The sequence below is a fragment of the Patella vulgata genome, chromosome 1, assembly GCF_932274485.2.
Source record: "Patella vulgata chromosome 1, xgPatVulg1.2, whole genome shotgun sequence".
Lineage (NCBI taxonomy): Eukaryota > Metazoa > Mollusca > Gastropoda > Patellidae > Patella > Patella vulgata.
The window spans coordinates 62,872,624-62,892,325 of record NC_065879.2 but is presented as its reverse complement, the minus strand read 5'-3'; the positions used below and the strand labels follow the sequence as shown (position 1 = coordinate 62,892,325).

Sequence of the window (19,702 nt, the reverse complement as noted above, 5' to 3'; positions counted from 1 at the left end):
TTAAAACTGTCGTAAACTCCCTAGTAACATCAAGATTATAGATAATTGCAACTCCCTTTTAGCAGGAATCCCAGATGTTTTAATTAATAAACTACCAATAGTACAAAATAGTGCAACAATTGGTGATAGGACTTTTAGTATACGGGCGCCAATTGCTTGGACTAAGTTTCTATTTTTCTATCAGAAACGCTGTGTCTCTTGTTGTTTTTAAAAAAACATCTGTCAAAACATTTTTATTTAAAGAAGCCTTTAGCTTATAACGATTTTAGGGGGGTTGGATGGCTGAATGGTTAGCACGTGCGCGCTGTATCATAAAGTATGTCATTGAGTCAACTGGCGTGGTTTCATAACGCACTGCATGACGTATGCGTTGTCTTCATTATCTCAGTTTGCGAATAAACGTTAGACGTTACATCTCATTTCAATTCACAGGTGGGCGAGCTTAGCCTACTAACTTTTCATAGAAAAGAAACAGAATCAAAATAATATACTTTATATCAATTTATAACACATGACATATAGAAATTACTAATGTATTGAGCAAGACTTTAAAACAGCAATACCATAAAACAAATATACATAATAACAACAATATCATAACAAATATACGTAGATAAAAACAATATATAATAGCATAATACAAATATACATAGATAATAACAATGTCATAACGCATGCTTTGATCAAGACTTTATAACGGCAATACTTGTAAAAGACTAAATTTATATTTGAACACTAGTTGGGATCGACTGTGCTTGAATTGTTATTTGATTTATTGCTTCTTAAGCCATTCGATAATATAGTTTGAATATTCTATTGCTAACGTAGAAAGATTTCACCAAATTTGCTATATATGATAAATATTTATATATATTACGTTAATAATGAACAAAATATGAAATGTATTTGAAAGCTAAGGTGGCCTTTTAGTGGTATGCGTTGATTTATACCTTTTTCTTGTAATTTACCCCATATCAGAAATCTCAGTGAAAACTATGATAAATCAAAAAAACATGAAAACCCCTTTCTCGGCGGTGTAAACCTTTTCTCAACCTTTTCTAAGTGGAGGAAACCTTCTCTCAGTGGAGGAAACCTTTTCTCAGTGGAGGAAACCTTTTCTCCGGGATGTAAACCTTTTCTCCGCGGTATAAAGTTTTCTCTGTGGTGTTAACATGTTCTTCGCAGTGTAAATCTTTTCTCCGCGCTGGAAACCCTTTCTGCGCGCTGGAAACCTTTTCTCCGCGGTAGAAACCCTTTCTGTGCTGTGGAAGCTCTTTCTCCGCAACACATCATGTGATTCACGACCGCGAAGAGAGAGAGAGATGGGGGGGGGGGGAATGCGGTTTAACGTCCACTCAACACAAACTAGGCCATGTCGGGACTAACATGTTTCAATTTTATTCTAGTAATTCGCTTGCGCGTGGGGGTCTTTAGCTGTAGGGGGAAACCGGCGGACCCGGAGAAAACTCACGATGCTGGACAGACGACCCTTCTCCTTGTCACGTATAACAGGGGAATCTAAACCACTCCAGTTGACTCAATGACAGACCTTATGATACAGCGCGCACGCGCTAACCATTCCGCCGTCGATCCCTCCCCAACAGTGGAGAAAAGGTTTAAACCGCGGAGAAAACGTTCAAACCACGGAGAAAACGTTTACATCCCGGAGAAAACGCTTAAACCGCGGAGAATACGTTTCCAGTGCGGAGAAAACGTTTACACAGCGGGGAGAAAAGGTATATACCGTGGGGAAAAGGTTTACACCGTGGAGAAAAGATTTACACCGCGGAAAAAAGGTCTACACTTATACCGCGGAGAAAAGGTTTACACCGCGGACAAAAGGTTCATACCGCGGACAAAAGATTCATACCGCGGAAAAATGTTTACACAGCGGAGAAAAGGTTTACGGCGGAGAAAAGGTTAAAGCCGTGGACAAAACTTCATACCGCGGAGAAAATGTCTACACCGTGGAGAAATGTTCTACACTGCGGAAAAAAAGGTTTATACTGCAGAGAAAAGGTTCACACGGCGGAGAAAAGGTTTACACTGCTGAGAAAACTTTATACAGCGGAGAAAAGGTTTACACCACGGAGAAAAGGTTTACACCGCCGAGAGAAGGTTAACACCGCGGGAAAAAGGCTTTTGATGGTTTTTTTGTTTGTTTTTGGTTTGTTTTTGTTTTGGGGGGGGGGGGATAATTTATCATAGTTTTCATTGCGATTTCTCATATGAGGTAAATTACAAGAAAATATGAAGTAAATTACAAGAAAAGGGTATAAATCAACGTATGGCAATAACAAGCCACCGTAAAAAGCTGATTTGATGTCAAATTATAACAGCAAGACGTTATGGCGTTACCTAGCTACCCACTACTGTAATAAGTTATTTGTGCGTTCACTGTAAATCTAAACAGTCTGTGGAATGTCATATCCAACAAAGAAATGTGTGTTTGGGAGTGGAGGACGACCCATGTTTCGTAGAACTGGAACTCTTCTTGTAAAAACATACAACACAATAAAAGTCAATTTTTTTAGTGAATGGTACTACACAGAGAGATTGGTGTTTCGAGGGATATGATGTTTAAGAATATGATGTAGGGTATGTCAAAGAAAAGAATGGCGTCTAGTCGTTCGGACGTTATGAACAGCCGAGGTACGGGTTAAATCGTCAAAGATCCCTTGGAAGCCACAGTGGCTCAGTGAGTAAGACGTTGGCTCGCTTACCTGGAGGTCCCATGTTTGACCGCTGCGTTGGTCAGGAATTTCCGGCGTGGTACCTCCTTGACAGTGGTACAGGACGGAGGGTTTGGCAATGAACAACGTATAGTCCTTTGGATGGGACGAAAAACGAAGTCTCGTATTGGCGTGCATGTAAAAGACCCCTTGACAGTTGGAATTCGATATAAGAGTAGGACGTAGTGCCACTGCCCGGGCAAAATCTCCTCCATAGTACACTGTATTAGCATAACAGTAGGACGTTAAACCTCATTTCATTTCATGTCGCGTCGCTGTCCGGGCAAATTTGTCCTGATAGCATACTGCATGTCCATTTTTATTATCTCGGTTGGTGCAGAAAAGGGTGAAATACACCATAGTCTAAACAGTTTTATCTAAACTGTTTGAAGTCAACAATGGGGTCAAAATATTGAGAGCTGCACTTTCACAAATATATATATAGCAGTTAGAATGATAGGATCAAACAGAAGTTCTAGCAAAATAAAATTTTCTGTAAAACAAAACTCCAATCCGTGCCATATCTTTATACAAAATGCACGAAAGATTGAATAGTTATCTATGGTTACAGTATTACACGTTGTTAACTTACATTTGAATCATTGGAATATTTTAGAAATAATATTTTATAAATATGCGCACAAAAAATCGCACAGCTTGTTCCATAAAACTTATATCACATGGTAATATTTAAGCTACTTGTTTTCCATAAAAATAGATCTATTCGGTCACCCCACTTAGTTTTATCACTTGTGTAAAAGATTGGATATACGTCATTTGGAATGTGGAATGTTTATGTTACTTCCCTCCATTGATAGAAAATGGGGCTAACTGTGCTCTAAATTGTCCACGGATAAAACACCTTATAAGGCCCTGGTTGTACACTGTACTGTTCATCGATTGGAATATTATCCAACTTGAAATGTATACACCAACTGTCGATTCCAGTGACAAGTCTATAAAATAGCTAATATATTATCACAAAATTATTCACTTTCAACGACCGAATAACGAGTTAGCTAAGTACGGAGAGATAGCATTGTCATTGGAAAGTTATCAAGTTGCATCCGGAAGCCGCTGTGGCTAAGTGGGTGTGGTGATGTCTCGGTGTTGGCCGAGAAAGTTCTTGCTTGTCAATGGTGCAGGGCAAAAACAAAACCCGGTCCACCCGTGTACTCGTTGATGTGCACTTAAAAAAGTCCTTGAATGTTGGAAGTCGATGAAGAATAGGCAGAAACGCTGCTTTCTGGGAAATCTTCTCCCTTCTGTACGTCTTGATTGGTCATTTTCAGTTTTCATCTGCTGCTTTAAGACTATTGTCAGAACATTTATACCTGCATCTGATATAATGAATATTGTCAGACAGTTTGTATTTGCATCTGATATTCATCAGATGTTTTTTTCAGGACGAAAATATCTTTCAAGCAGCAGATTTTTAGTCATACCCAAGAATTGGGCGTGGTCGTGTAGTGGGAACAACGTCGATAATCTTTTACATCCGGTGATTTGTAGAAAAATAGAATTTTGAGTTCCTTACGGAAATATGCACCGGTGATGCTATAGAGAAAAAAGTTGATGCAATAATTGAGATAAAATATTACCCGAGTTATTAGAAGCAATCCTTGCATATTATCAAAGTCATGCGCATGTTTATTCATACTAGCTGAAATTGAAAGTAGAAACTGTTTACACCACACACAGAAGAAAGGTAAATTTAAGGCAATAAAAACAAAGGATATGACAAGTAAAATAATAGTAAATTCTAACTTTATGATGCTTTCTTCAGTGATAATTTTAATAGAACGATGTTTTTTATTTCTCAAGAAAAGTTTTCTCATAATTAAAGTGTTTAACACGGTTATTATAATAAATGGAATAAAAGTTATCATAACAGCAAATATGCTGTCTAATATAAAGACAGGAAAGGATAACTCTGGATCACGCGTGCACATTTTAACTTTAGTGTGGTTTATTTCATATACACCACTTAATAAAGGTTTATACATCATAATACACCCTGAACAAACCACTAACGTACAAATTATCTTTTGGGAAAACCGTTTTCCACAAATATCCTTCCGTCTTAACGGTAAACACACACCGATGTATCTCTCCGCTGTAAAACTTACAATAAACCAAGCAGAGAGAAACCTACTGAGGTATGAGAGATACAAAATCGCCTGACACACAACGTCTGTTTCCAAAAACATCACTTTAAAGTCGGCGTTAAATGCCGGTAATCCTCTTTTTAACCAATCAACGAACACATAAAAAATAAGTGCGAGAATATCTGACGTCGACAGCGCTGCTAGATACGTACTAGCGGATAGCTTACGCATATTCTTGGATAAAAACACACGCAACGACAATATGTTTCCAGTAAGTCCTACCAACAAAATAACAGGCGTGAAGTACGAGTAAAAATACTGGCTATGTGTTAACAACTTAGGTTGCAAGACTTGTGGACAGTGACTAGCATTGAATGTTATGTTGTCATGCAGAACCTTCAAGACATCTCGTACGCCGTCATGAAGACAATCCGCCTCCGTCATGTTAAGGAACTGAAAAATAGAAAATTAGAACCAAATTACAAATAATAACTATTATATTCTGATGTTATGGAATTAAAAATATTCCACGGTGCTGTCGATCAGATTAAATACATGCATGGTGAAATTTGTTATCAGCAAAAATTAAATAGTACTATAGTAGCCCTGAGGCTCGATGATGATAGGGTGTGGTATATAATATTATAGGTATAATCGACACCTATATGCCCATCATTGGTCACCTGATAGTCCCTCTCTCCTCCCAACTAATTCTAAAAATAAATGGGCACACATTTTCCATATTAGTACACAGTGAAGAGTCATCAGAAAGCATTGCGCCACGATGTATGGAGATCGTAACGTTGGTTCGTCATCAGTCTTCATTAGCCCAGGTTAGGAGCAGAACAGTAGGACGTTAAACTCCATTTCACCTCGGGCTAGCGGCTTGGACGGACATCATGCGGGGTCTGTTAGCGACATTAAAGGTAGGCGAAATGCAGTGTTTCAGAAGTTAGGTCTGGATTCAAAGTTCGTGGAGGGGAATACGGTGGCTCAGTGAGTAGGATGTTGGCTCGCTAACCTGAAGGTCCCGTGTTCGATCCCTGCGTTGGCCGAGAAAGTTCATCAGGATTTTCCAGCGCGGCCCCCCATGTCAGTGGTGTAGGACGTGGGGGGGGGGATCTGCCAAGGGACAACGTATAGTCGTTCAGATGGGACGAAAACCGGAGGCCCCGTGTACACTTGGTATGCATGTAAAAGGACTCTCCATAATTGGAATTCGAAATAAGAGTAGGCCTTAGCGCCGTTGTCCGGACAATTTTCCCGGACGTTAAACACCGTTTCATTTCATTTCATATATAAGGTTCGTGAAACCCAGACTATAAAAGACATCTTTATATAGCATAGCTATATTTGTAGTTTCTTGTATTACTGTTATATCAACAAGGATTTAGAACAGTGTGGTTTTCCAGTTTCATTATTTAAAAAGGAAAACAGTGTAAAGTCCATAGTGCAGTCATCATATTGAAATCCATAGGAAGTTCAAGGCAGAAAAAATAGGATAGCAAGTTAGTGTCACACTAATTTTATACAAGCCGATGACACAGGATAGTGTCAGTTTAGTGCTGTGACGCAGGATAGAGTGAACCAGGGTGTACGCGGAACATCGGGTTTTCGTCTCATTTGAACGACTAACTAATGTTAACTACCTTACTGAAGGGAGCCATGGTGGTTCTGTGAGCATGGCGAACTAACCATGAGTTTACAGGTTCGAGATTTTCCAGCCTGCTTTCTAGTTGTCAGAGGTGCAGGACGAAGGGCTTGGCAGAAGGGGTGTGCAGTCGTTCGAATAGGACGGATGTTCAGTTAGTATGGCAGTTCAGGTTTATCCTCTTTAAAAATTAAATCTCACTATTAAAATCCGATCTAATTTCGACATCGATGGGTAGATAATGTTTCACAGGTGTGTGAAATTCTCTGGATATTCCGTTATGAAAAAAAGCCTTAAAGAACACCGTTCGTTTTAATTATCATGAATTGAAAATGTGTGGAATAATGAAGCCAAATGTTGTGTCAATCAATTGTAAGTCTTTGGGTTAAAGCGGAAAGATGTGAATATAATAAGTTAAAACAAGCATACTTGTAAAAGGCGTACTATAATTAGGCCACCGGGGACAGCTATTCTTCTGTGAGTGTGGCACTTTAGGGGGAGAGAAACATAACTTATATTTTTTCTGGCAATGTCCCTTTATTGTAATTCCCAGTTTTAATGCTACTTTTGATATATTTTGAAACGATAATATTAGACTTTATGATGCAGAAAATTATTTTGTGTTTCTACGTTGTTAGGCAACACATTTCACGAAATAAGAAACCAGCGGCTGCCAGGCAGGATACGCCCACATTTTGCAAGAGATGGATAGAGAACATGCTAAAAATAACCAGTGGCTATAATCCAGTAAGTTATAGTCTGAAATGCGCAAATGTCAAAAGAGACTCAGATTTTTGGAATATAAAGATATATTTTAAGTTTCATCAAAATATTTGTTTTACAGTTCCAAAGTATTAAATAATTCCAATATTAATGGAGAAATTAATATTGGTAGGTCCAAACGAATGCTGTTAATCTAGCCACCCCGTAGATCAGGTAAACAGAACGATAACATAACAAAAACCAGGGATTATTTGTTAATTAATCTTTGTTTTTTTAAATGCAAACCCTGATCATTGTTTTCACACGTAACAAACCATTTTTAAACTCAGATATAAACGAAACAACATCTCCGTTAATTTTTAAGTAGACTAACGTTACTCCAATTATAAAAAAAGTACTATAGTACAGAAACTGCTTTAGTTCGGGTACATAATGACATATGCCATCCATGTAAAACTATTGTCGTTGCGACAATGTTTTCAAATTTATAGACAAGGAATAGAGAAAACTGATGGCATTATATTGTATTAATTAATATCTTTGGCAAGTTATTAGATTCACACATATGTAGTACTATAGTACAGAAACTGCTTTAGTTCGGGTACATAATGACATATGCTATCCATGTAAAACTATTGTCGTTGCGACATTGTTTTCAAATTTATAGACAAGGAATAGAGAAAACTGATGGCATTATATTGTATTAATTAATATCTTTGGCAAGTTATTAGATTCACACATATGTAGTATGTACTTAAATCAACTTAGTGAATGGATGACATATTGTTATATAAAAAAGAGTCATAATGTGCTAAACATTCAATTCTAGGTTGATAACATATATCTTGTGGGAAGTTTCTTCGGTATATTTCCATTTTCCATATAAGGGTGGGTTTCGACGTCATTAGCCTAAATTGACCAATCTCTTTGATTATTTACATCATATTTGACCAATTGGATAATTGAACGTTAAAATCCAAAGCTACAAAACTATCATATTTGTGAGCAATCGCCAGACAGCAGATTGATTCCAGAAGATAAAAGAGGTAGCAATTGATATCAGCAGACTCACCCCAGCGAGTTTGACTGGCTAGTGTTTGAGAATGACTTTATTCTATTATGTATTGTACCATATGTATCCGGCTATGATATATAAATGTAAAAACGAACTGTTGCGTTGTTATAACTACTGATAAGACAAACGTCTTAACTAAGAAAACAGTAAGAAGAAAATACACAACGTGAAGGGATAGCAAAGACAGCTAGAGACAAATTCTAGACCATCACAAGGCTACTAAGATATGTAGTAAGAAAAGATGCATGGGTCATACGCAGGATGTGGCGACCGGAATCAATGGCCCGCTCTCCACGTCTGACAGAAGACCCATGGTACTACATCCATCGACTCTCAGAAATCCTTATACTGTTTGACACTGTCGATCACAGCATTCTCTTAAAACGGCTGTCTTCACGTTTTGGCATTGTAGATATATTGCTCTTGAACTGCTTAGGTCTTACTTAATAAGGCGTCAGTAGCGGGTTTCAGTCAATGGTCGCTCGTCCGAAGTAAATACTCTTGAGCATGGAGTTCCGCAAGGGTCAGTTATAGGACCCATACTGTTTAGTTTGTACACTTCCCGTCAGGGCGATTTAGTAAGGAAACGTGATGTGGAATTTTATCTTTACGCTGATGACACACAGCTATATTTATCGTTTAAACCATCAACTGGTGCAGCTGTTACCAGGCCCAGGTCATTTATGTATAGGTAAAATTCATATATGGATGTCCACTAACTTTTTGAAACTGAGTATTTGCTTTTGGGATCCGATAATCTGCTATCAAAACTTAATGATTTGTTTAATAAGGAAATTACAATTGCTGAATATAATGTATATCACCCTCTGTAGTATTTGATGGAGAAACAAATCAAAAATATTTGTAAATCATGTTATTTCCATATCATAAACATAAGTCGTAAACGTAAAGTTATTTCCCAGGAAGTTACGAATGTTAATTCATTCGGTGGTCACTTCTAGAGTTGATAACTGTAACGCTCTTTTAATTTGACTTCCGAGCATATTGATAGATAAACTTCAAAACATGTAGAACTAGTTCTAAAGACCACATTTACACTGGCCCCCCCTATTCGTTTTAGAATCCGTTTTAAAATACTTTTTTTTTAAATTTTAAAATGGCTGAATCACATGGCACCATCTTATTTGAGCAACCTATTATTAGAATTATATACTCCTATTCGTACTTGTAACCTGTTCGACTTGTGAGCTATGGTGAACGATCTTTTGTAGCTGACCCCCGAGTCTATTTTTAAAACACGTCTCAAAACGCATCTTTTTATCGAACGATTTCAATAATTTTATTTTATAAACACCAGTATAAATGATTATTCTTTATCGTTTTAATAATTTATCTTACTCTTGTCTTAATAATTACGAGTTTGCAGCCCAAAATTGTCCATTGTGCAAACATTCTGCCAACCTAGATGTGGTTGGCCTCCGTGGATCTATTTATTAAATATAAATTGACAAACATGAAGTGTTTTACGGATGGGACAAAAAATAATCTCAGATTGCCCATATCTCGGTTATTTCTCTTTTGGATTCTTTGGACGAATCCCATAGGGGATCAGACTGACGGTTTTTCGAAATTATGTGACGGCTCCCGGAAAACTTCCGGAAATTACCAAAGCTTTTCGATTTTTCCCGAACATGAATGGTTCTCTCCAAAAATGACATATGGTGATGTAAGCCCCAGATATTATCTTTCATTTCCAGAGACCGTGTTTGATAACATTTTGAACCGTTTGGCCGCCATATTGGATTTTACAAAAAATCTTCAAATCGATATTCAGCCACCATTTACAAAATTTAATATGTAAGTAGGTCAACTCCCAAAACATAACTTTTTTTACCTTAAAATTATGAGCTTATGTCTAGGTATACTTTGGTTCGCAATGAGAAACAGTGGCTAACGTTTCGTTCGTGGGGGGGGAGGAAGGGTGGATGGCCAAATGGTTAGCACGTGCGCGCTGCGCTGTATCATACGCTCTGTCATTGAGTCAACTGCCGGGGTTTCGATTCCCCGGTTGTACGTGACAAGGAGTAGGGTCGCAACATAAGCTGCAATCAATATCGCTTCGACAGTATGTTTCTTACCCATTCGAGATGTATCCATGCCACCTGTCAATAAGTATAAAGGACAATGTTGGTGTCCACCAATGTGATAGAACTGGTTACACACCAAAATTGTCCTTTCAATCCTTGAGATGAATTATGTTCCATGACACTCAGATAACAGCTTTCCATTCACGTTAATCTCAGAATGTTTAAACAATTATCATTTAGAACAAAACATGTTATTTTTAGACATAACTGCTGTCTAAAGTGGAATTAACGGTTATAAAAGGAAACATCCTCTTTGTGGTCACCAATATTATTAGCGCGTAGAAGGAGATAATAATGACATAATAAATCGGCAACAAGTTTTTACCGTTCGGTAAATTTATGATATCCATCATGGGGACATAAAGGCCAACACGGGGCTTTTGTTATAGAGCCAGTTTACAAGATCCACCACACAAGGTATAATGGATAAACCAGCCCAAAAAGAATGTGCATAACACCATACAATACGCATATTCTGAAAAAGTGGATCTTTATTCCCATACTAGCAGGATACCCGGTTTCCTCCGGGGTCCAAATTTACCTGGAGCCCAATTTGCGTGGGGCACAGTTCGCCCGGCCCCAATTCGCCCCTGGTCCCAATTCGCATGGGGCCCAAAATCACCAGGGACCGAATTCCCCAAATTGGATGACCTAAAACATTCACGTAGTCATACTGGTTAATTTGATGCTACATATGGGGGGGGGGGGCGACGACAAAGCGATATTCGCCGGGGGCCAAGGCCCAATTCGCCTGGGACCTAAATTTGATACCACATAATATGTGGAGGTGGATCGCGGCGATCAGGCGTCATGGGCGAACATACACACATACACACACACAAACATCTCTGATTTTATTTATATAGATAGATTGTGGATGTCATAAATTTACCGAACCATAGAAACGGATTGCCGTTTACCTTATTTCGTTATTATTACCCCCTTTTAGGCGGTAATTATATTGGAACGGGTGGAATATATTAACCCCAGTGTATCGTGTGCGTTTACTTAAGTTTCCCCTTCAGTTGGGAAAAAGTTTGCAGAACATTTACTCCTTCATTAAATTTACAGAAGATTACTTTGCAATTTGGCAGGGCCTATTTTAACGGCCTACAGGCACGGACGTGCCTCGAAATGAAAAATCCATGCTTCGAGAATCATTATTAGCAATCATTGCGATCACCAGTCACTGCGTTTCATTTCGTTTTGTATGTAAATCTCTAAAAATAAAGCTGTTGATGACGCATGGACTGACAATGAGATACGCAGCTATAAATACAAAAGCTGTAAATTATGTAAATTTTTATACGTCCACAGTTTCACACTAAATTGTGCCTCAATTTTTGCCAGTTTTAGATGCTGAGGATCAAAAGATCTTATCTTAGTTGAATTCGATTTTGGTGCAACTGCTTGGGTTATGGCCTTACATACACAAAGCGTAAGAAGGTTGTGAGCTTTCTAGTGTGATGGGAACATGGGAGCTTCAATTCCTGAGTTGAGCGGACGCGATAAAGGCTACCGTTTTAACCGTGGTTTTCTTTTCAAATTTGATGTGAAACATTGAGGTCATGAGATGACATACCCCATTTAGCGTTCAAGACGTTCCGTTCTTGAGTTACCAGAGTTTTCCCAAACCGTGTGAACGCGAGATAAGCTACAGGTTCGTATTCGATATGAGGCATTGGGACAATGAGAGGGTGAGCCCTATCGATTTTCTCAGTTCCCTACACATCTTGGCGCACCCTGTTTGGTTATAAAAGGGTAAGTGTGGTGATAATTAAGGACTCCACTTTGCGAGCCTTTGTGTTAGTCACGACTAATTGTTTACGATTCCAGAAGGTTCATTCTGACATAGTAGAGCTGATAAAGGTGATGGAAGACGCTAAATTGAGCCTATGAAGTTCTGTGTGGGAAATCGTGAGTCACGTTTTGGAAATATTTTCGGAACCCAAGGGGGGGGGGGGGCGGAGGGATACCCATAAAACATCCTATTAAACCGTGCTTATTCAATAAACCTTAAAATAGGCCTTGCAATTTAGAGATACCAGTCTAGATAATAAAACGGCTGAAAAAAGTTCCAATCTATAACCAGGCAAATTAACCACCTGTCGGCACGTGCTTTCATCTGAACAGTGGAATTAATGAAAGTAACGAGTTCTGTTTAATATTGTTTACCGAGTTTGTAGCTAACGTATTTAATCATCTTTGTCCATTTTGGCTACGCTCTAAATTTAATCACACAGAGCTTGTCCAAAGAGTAACTGAAATAGCATCCCCATAACAGCCCAATTCAGCACTTTCTTTTGATCAAATTGAATCTATAAAATGGAATATAATTAAAGCGTTAGACGATATAATATGATTAAAGTTAATAAACGTGACCCCTTATAAATGTGGACAAATGGAAAGATATAATATATAGTGTAACAAGCTAACAGTGAGGATGATGTTCACCGCCGAAATCCCAAATTAAATAGATTAAAAATATTAATTAATTGCACGTTATCTTTTTGAAAAGTATTGAGCAATCAAACTGATTATCTATACTTAGTTTAAACAGAAAATGTTCACGATCAAACTCAGTCAAGGTTTTGAAGTACTTGGTAGTGAAAATGTACACTAAGTTTCATCACGCTGTCAGTTAGAATCCAAGTTATCTTACCCCAAAGCATCGACAAATGCAATTGCTTAGCTCTGCTAGCTTTAACGGGATGTGTTAATCATTGAACTCAGACAAGACATTCACATTCTACTTCAATTAAAAGCAGGGTTATGTTCCAGCGCCTTGAACAATCAAATTGCTTATCGCTCCTTCGCCTTAGCACAAAATTCTCATCATCGAACTTAGTCAAGGTAATGATATAATGAATCTATACTTGGAGTTTAATCACTCTCACTTAATTATACCCAAAGTTATCGTGTCCAAAAAGCATCAAACAATCAATTGCTTATCTCGGCTTACCCTAAGCAGAAAATGTTCATCTGTGCACTCCATCAGGACATTCATCTAATGAACACCTACACAAAGTTTGAACATTCTGCCTCAATTAGAAGGAGAGTTATTGTGTTCAAAAGTCGCAACCACTCAAATTGTTTATCGCTTTGCTTACCCTGAGCAGAAAATGCTCATTATCGCACTTAGTCAAGGTATTGATGTAATGAAACTACACACCAAGTTTCATCACTCTCGCTTAATTATAACTAAAGTTATCGTGTCCCAAAGCACCGACCAATCAAATTGCTTATCTCTGCTTATCTCTGCTTGGGATTTTGGCGGGGCATCAGCTTCGCTGTTGACTATTATAGCGAAAACTGCCAGCTCTTTATCTAAATCTTACATAATGCATATTTGATATCGGTTACAATAATCATCGGTGTAACTGTAAGACCTTTCAGCAACCGGTGAATATTACATATTTTCATGCTAGGGATTAAAATAACTATTTATTTCTGTTAAGAAATATAAATTGGATATAGGAAACAGGTGTTTAAATACCGACAACAAGTCTCAAGCGAGTTAGCATTAAATATAAACAGACAGTTTTAGTAAAATTAGTTAAAATAGCACCCCATCATAACAGTCAAAACTGTCTCAATACTTTGCCTAGCAAACCTTTAGCAAATCAAAATTGGGCGTGGATAAATTGTGCCAACGCAAAACGTTATCTTCTACTATACTGGATTTTGTGAAGAGATAATTATACTATTCAAAAGAAGTAGGGGATATTTGATTTTGGGGGCATAATACTAAAATATGCAAATGACTACGAAAAAAGTCACTATAGAACCTAACAGAAGAAACATTTCCAGTTACATGTGACGCCCAAACGCACCAATAGCTACCGCATGGAATGCAGGTGATGCTTGGGACCATCATGGGGGTCCAACCCAAGATTTGCACGACTCTGACTTTGAATGTTACAGTCATTGTGGCATTGAATTCCAGGGTGGAAACATCAGTTTAATTGTTTTAGTGACCAGAAAACAAATTTTGATATGCGTCGGCTTACCCAAAATGAAAGGTTACGTGACCATGGCATGCTACAGATCGGCACAACACAGGCGGTTGTGGCGCGGACGATGAATGTTTCTCAGTCTGTCATAAGCAGGCTATGGTCCAGATACCGTGATACACAATCTGTACAGGACAGACCACGCTCAGGTCGACCAAGGGCGACAACTCAAGCCCAGGATCGATTTATCCGTACCTTGGCCTTGAGAAATCGTGTCATCACAGCAAATCAGATCAGCGCTCGTCTTCAAACAGACACTGGTGTGAGAGTGAGTGGCCAGATGATTCGGAATCGACTGCATAGGGGTCACCTTCGCGCCCGACGTCCTCGCGTGATCCCTTGTTTGAGAGATCATCACAGACGTCGTTGGTGTAGGGATCGTCAACACTGGGATAATCGACGCTGGAGCAATGTGATGTTTTCAGATGAGTCAAGGTTCACTGTTGATTTTTTGGACAGACGTAGGAGGGTGTGGCGTCGTCGAAACGAGCGCTTCCAAGACGTTAACGTCATCAGACATGATCGATTTGGGGGTGGTTCTGTTATGGTGTGGGGAGGCATCACTGTTGCTGGAAGAACGGCTTTACATGTTGTTGCAGGGCGTGTTACAGGCCAGTACTACCGGGACAACATCTTGGCAGTCCATGTTGTGCCGTTCGCACGACGTCATGGCCGCCGTTTCATCTTCCAGGATGACAACGCAAGATGTCACAGGGCCAGGATCGTTACAGGTTACCTCCAACAACAGAACATCACCACATTACCTTGGCCAGCACTGAGTCCCGACCTCTCCCCCATCGAGCATGTCTGGGACATGCTTGGACAGAGGTTACGTCAACGTCAACAACGTCCTGCCAATGTCCAAGAACTTGCTGCTGCGTTGCAACAGGAATGGGACAATCTGGACCAAAATGACCTTAGACGTCTCATTAGGAGTATGCCACGTCGGATCAATGCTTGTTTGGCAAACAGTGGAGGATTTACCCGTTACTGACTTGGTTGTGATGCTGTGGTAACTTTGCTGTTTGACCCCGGGTATCATTTTACCCTTATAATGGTCAGTCTGTGCCTTACTTAGTCTAACGATCATTTGGAATAAATCGATGAATGTGAACTTCATTTCATTTTGTCATTTGTTTCTTCGTCAGTTTCATTAGGTGACTTTAATAACACTTAAAAATCAAATATCCCCTACTTTTTTTGAATAGTATATATACATGTGTTGAATTAGAACATTTTAATATCTAATTAAGATTAAACTGGTCAACTTGCCTAACACTCTGACCCAATTAATTAACTTATAATAATCTAGGGCAAACCCGGGTTTGCAAATTGTATTTGTCAAATAAACAGCCGATAACGATAATATAAAATTAAAACCCACCTACCATATGGAGAAATGACACAATTAATCCTCTACAGCAATCCTTGAATAACGTAAAAAATATTGACCCAATTTGCAGTTTGTTACGTCTTTTGCTCTTTGAATACGCATAGATTTACAATATGTCGTTATACTGTCTCGATTATTTGGAAATTTTACTTTTAGTTGTATTCTCCAATTCCACGGGGAAATCTAACAAGCAGTGACTACCTGAAATAACGTATTAACTGCAAAGAAACTAAGAGTTCTGGTATAATCCACACATCTTCTAAAACTAGTGGTGTTATATAAATACCCCTAACACATGAACAAACAACTTTAGTTGCAAAATTCGACGTTTTTTTCGTTATTATTTTTAACTTAAAAAATACACATCAACATCCTTTAGTAGAAATCCCGATCTCACACGATGTATAATGTACAAAACTACTTTTCAAATTCTCGTTATTCCACCAAAAACAGTCATAATATTGTTTGATCTTTTCTTATGGTTTATATTATTTCTATATCTAATTAGGAAGTGTTCCCAACAAAACCTCAACGTCCATTTAAATGAAAAGCCACGCTTGATTCATCCAATCGTTAAATACTTATATCAAGTAAATATATACCGAAGCTGCCACGAGTAACTCTCGACTGTAAGTCTCACTGTGAGTTGTTAAAGGTACATGGAGCCACACCGGAATAAAATTCTGACTGTCCATCAATCAATCAGCTATTTAACTGACTGTTCAGTTAGTTTACATGCTCATGACTGAAACTACAAACCACTAGCGGTAGTAGTATTATGGTCAAAGTGTTATGTTTAAAGTGACTTGCTAACATAATGTTAGATTTTAAACGAGTTGTATTATGCTTGTCAGATACGAGCGGCACTGCACCCGGTTCGTCATCTCTCTGGATCTCAATACAGATTATAGTCTTAAAGGTGTTATCTACAGTCTTATTCGTACTTAACAATCGTTAGTAATCGTTAGTAATCCCATCTGATAAAATGGTTGGTCATTGGCGTAGTATAGTATTAACTGAATTAACAAATTAACAGCAAGACTCAACCGCGCCTCATCCCCAGAATAAATACATGTAGATATGAAACTTATTAATATCGCTCTCTACGGATAACGCCACACATTTTGATGCAATACCTAATGGCAGAGGGAGTGTAATTAGCAAGTCCAAATTCTTTGATCCCTTAGGTCAAACGACCCGTCGTGTAAAACACATATGTACACAATCATGCACATAACACAAAAATGCACAATATGTGACTTAGATGCTTGATTTTGGAAAGATCAAACAGACTATTCGGTGTTAAGAGTTTAACTAAGGAAAAAATAGGATTTTATAAAAGAATATATCAAATGGATTGTTGCAAATGATATGAAATAAAAAGCCGAAGAAATTTTATACTGGATGCTACGATAAAATAGCACTTTGTTTTCTGGTGAATCTTTTTCAGGAATAGTCTAAGCTGTTGTGTCAAACGGGTGGAATCTTTTCCTAGAACGGTTCTAATGGTGTCAAGTGGCCGTGATGTAGATTACTCCAAGCGGGTGTAATCTCTTCCTGGAATAGTTCTCGGACTGTCCGATAATCTTTAACTAGATTAGTCCACGGGGTGTCAAGCGGCCAAAATCTTTAACTAGATTAGTCCACGGAGTGTCAAGTGCATGTAATCTTTATCTATAGATTACCCCAAGCAGAAATGGGTGGAATCTCTTCATAGAATAGTTCTTGGGGGTGTTAAAACACATGGATCGTCGACTAAAATAGTCCAAAGGGTTTCAAGTGGATGGAATTTGGGAAGAGGGTTACATATCGTTATAATCAAGAATAGGAATATCTGTCAGGTGAGACCAGAAACTCGAATTAAGCAGAGAGTAGTTTGTTATATTGATTGGAGAACTAAACCAGATATTTAACCCCGGGGAGTTCTGTCTTAAACTCGTTACTTCGTTGTCAACATCATCATTATATTCTATAAAATGTCTTTTCTCCTGCGGTGTTCTACTGCAATGACCAACCATCTTTAGATAAGAAAGGAACTGGGAGAGCCCGGATAAGACCTGCACCCTTTCCTGTGCCCTGCACAGGCTTGGTCGTACTTGCGACGGCAATGATCTCAACGCTATATATCGCCACATAAATAATTTAATTTGCGCGTTCCATTTAATAGTGAAATTGTGGATACGTTTCCGCTTTTCATTATTAACAGAATGTAATAATGCGATCATATGGCAAAAGATAGGTTGACAGGCAACGTAACATACGCCCACAACAGTTAAATCGTCCGGTCAGTCCACAAGATTTGTCGCATAATTTTACTTTTGTCGGTAAAGAAACATTTATAATACATTAAAATCTGATTAGGAGTAACAACTCATTAAGTAATTATAAGAAAATCATTAGAATCTGTTTGGCCCATGTATACAAAACATTTAATATCATGAATTTAGCTGTTCAAGTTATTAAAAATCATTGAAAATCAATATACGTGTTTGTTTCAAGGCCTTAAACTCTGTGTATCAGTCTAAAGTCAATCGAAACGATTATATACAGACGTAAAAACGATGTATAAATATAAAATCAATCAGATGATAACTGGTCTCTAAAACATCCACAAGATTTTTTAAAGTGATTAAGGACATAACTCTGACAGTAATTATCAGAAATCGTTGAAAATCAATAGGCGTCGTCTTCATCCTTAAACACTGAGTATAAATTTAAATATTAAATATATTCAATCGAATATTAACTTTAACCTCTACAGCGTCCACAAGATTTTTCAAAGTGATCAAGGGCCATGATTCTGACAGTAATTATAGGAAATCGGTGAAAATCAAAAGGCTTCTTCGTCTGATGACCTTAAACACTGTAAAAATTTAAAGTCATTCGGATATTAACTTTAGCCTCTAGAGCGTCCACCAGCAATAGTGCATGCCGGGCCGACGGGCGGACTTGGGCGACGACAATATAAGACCACATAATAGAGGAATCAATTTTTCAAAATTGAAATATTTTACTCACTCATTATGCGCATTTAGAAATAGCATTTAGTAGTATGGTACTTAACCAAACATCCTAATGACAAGCTCAAATCGATACTTTTACCCATAAACAAAAGCAAACAGCCCTAGATAATTTATCTTTAATGAGCTATAATGTATATTTCAAAAAATATTTTGATAGATAAAACTTTATCACAGAACAGATACGCCATTTTGATAATATCACTTCCGATCTAGATTGATTGGTATTGTTCTGGAGTAATACCCGGTGTAATGAACTTTAACCAAATCAAGTGAACCAATAATGCCGTAAGACTGTGGTGTTCTATTTCGGCCATATATTCATTTCTCAGTATCTATTTTTTTAACTATTACGTAGCAAGAACTACCAGATATCTTACGTAATTAGATTTAATCGCTAAAAGATTAACTTATTTTATCACAGTAATCATATTATTTAAAAAATACAATCGAATTTCAATTGATTGAGTTATTTGGTTGAAGCCGTGGTCACATTATTCCAAAAATACAGTTGTTTTGGATAGCATACAATAGGTTGAGTTATATAAGATAATGCAATACTTTTTATGTGATACTTTAAAGGGATCATATATCGCATTTCCTGTAAATGGTAAATCATATCGGCACGCACAAGTATAGAATGTGCAAAAATGACAATTCAGAACAGACCAGAATAAACTACTAAATATTTTTAAAAAGAGGTTTGGTGGGTGTATAGTGAAATGATTTTTTTTTTATTATTATTATTATTTTTATCAAAATGTGTTCTTTTCCCACAAATCATCATTTTAAATCCCTATCTTCAATACAATCATTGTTAGTCATCATTGTTTGATGTATTAAGGTGTGAAGCACCATGACGTCATATATGTTTACACG

The 19,702-nt window shown here is 37.8% G+C and overlaps 1 protein-coding gene across 1 annotated transcript; it reads right to left on the bottom strand.

The window, feature by feature from the left end:
- Positions 1-546: 546 nt before the first annotated feature.
- LOC126813819 (thyrotropin-releasing hormone receptor-like) lies at positions 547-16,290 on the bottom strand. Its single transcript, XM_050539177.2, has 2 exons — positions 15,799-16,290; positions 547-5,293 (listed from the first exon to the last, which is right to left on the bottom strand). The coding sequence occupies exons 1-2, from the start codon at positions 15,799-15,801 to the stop codon at positions 4,172-4,174; spliced, it is 1,125 nt and encodes a 374-aa protein (XP_050395134.1). The 5' UTR covers positions 15,802-16,290; the 3' UTR covers positions 547-4,171.
- Between the last annotated feature and the right edge of the window lie 3,412 nt (positions 16,291-19,702).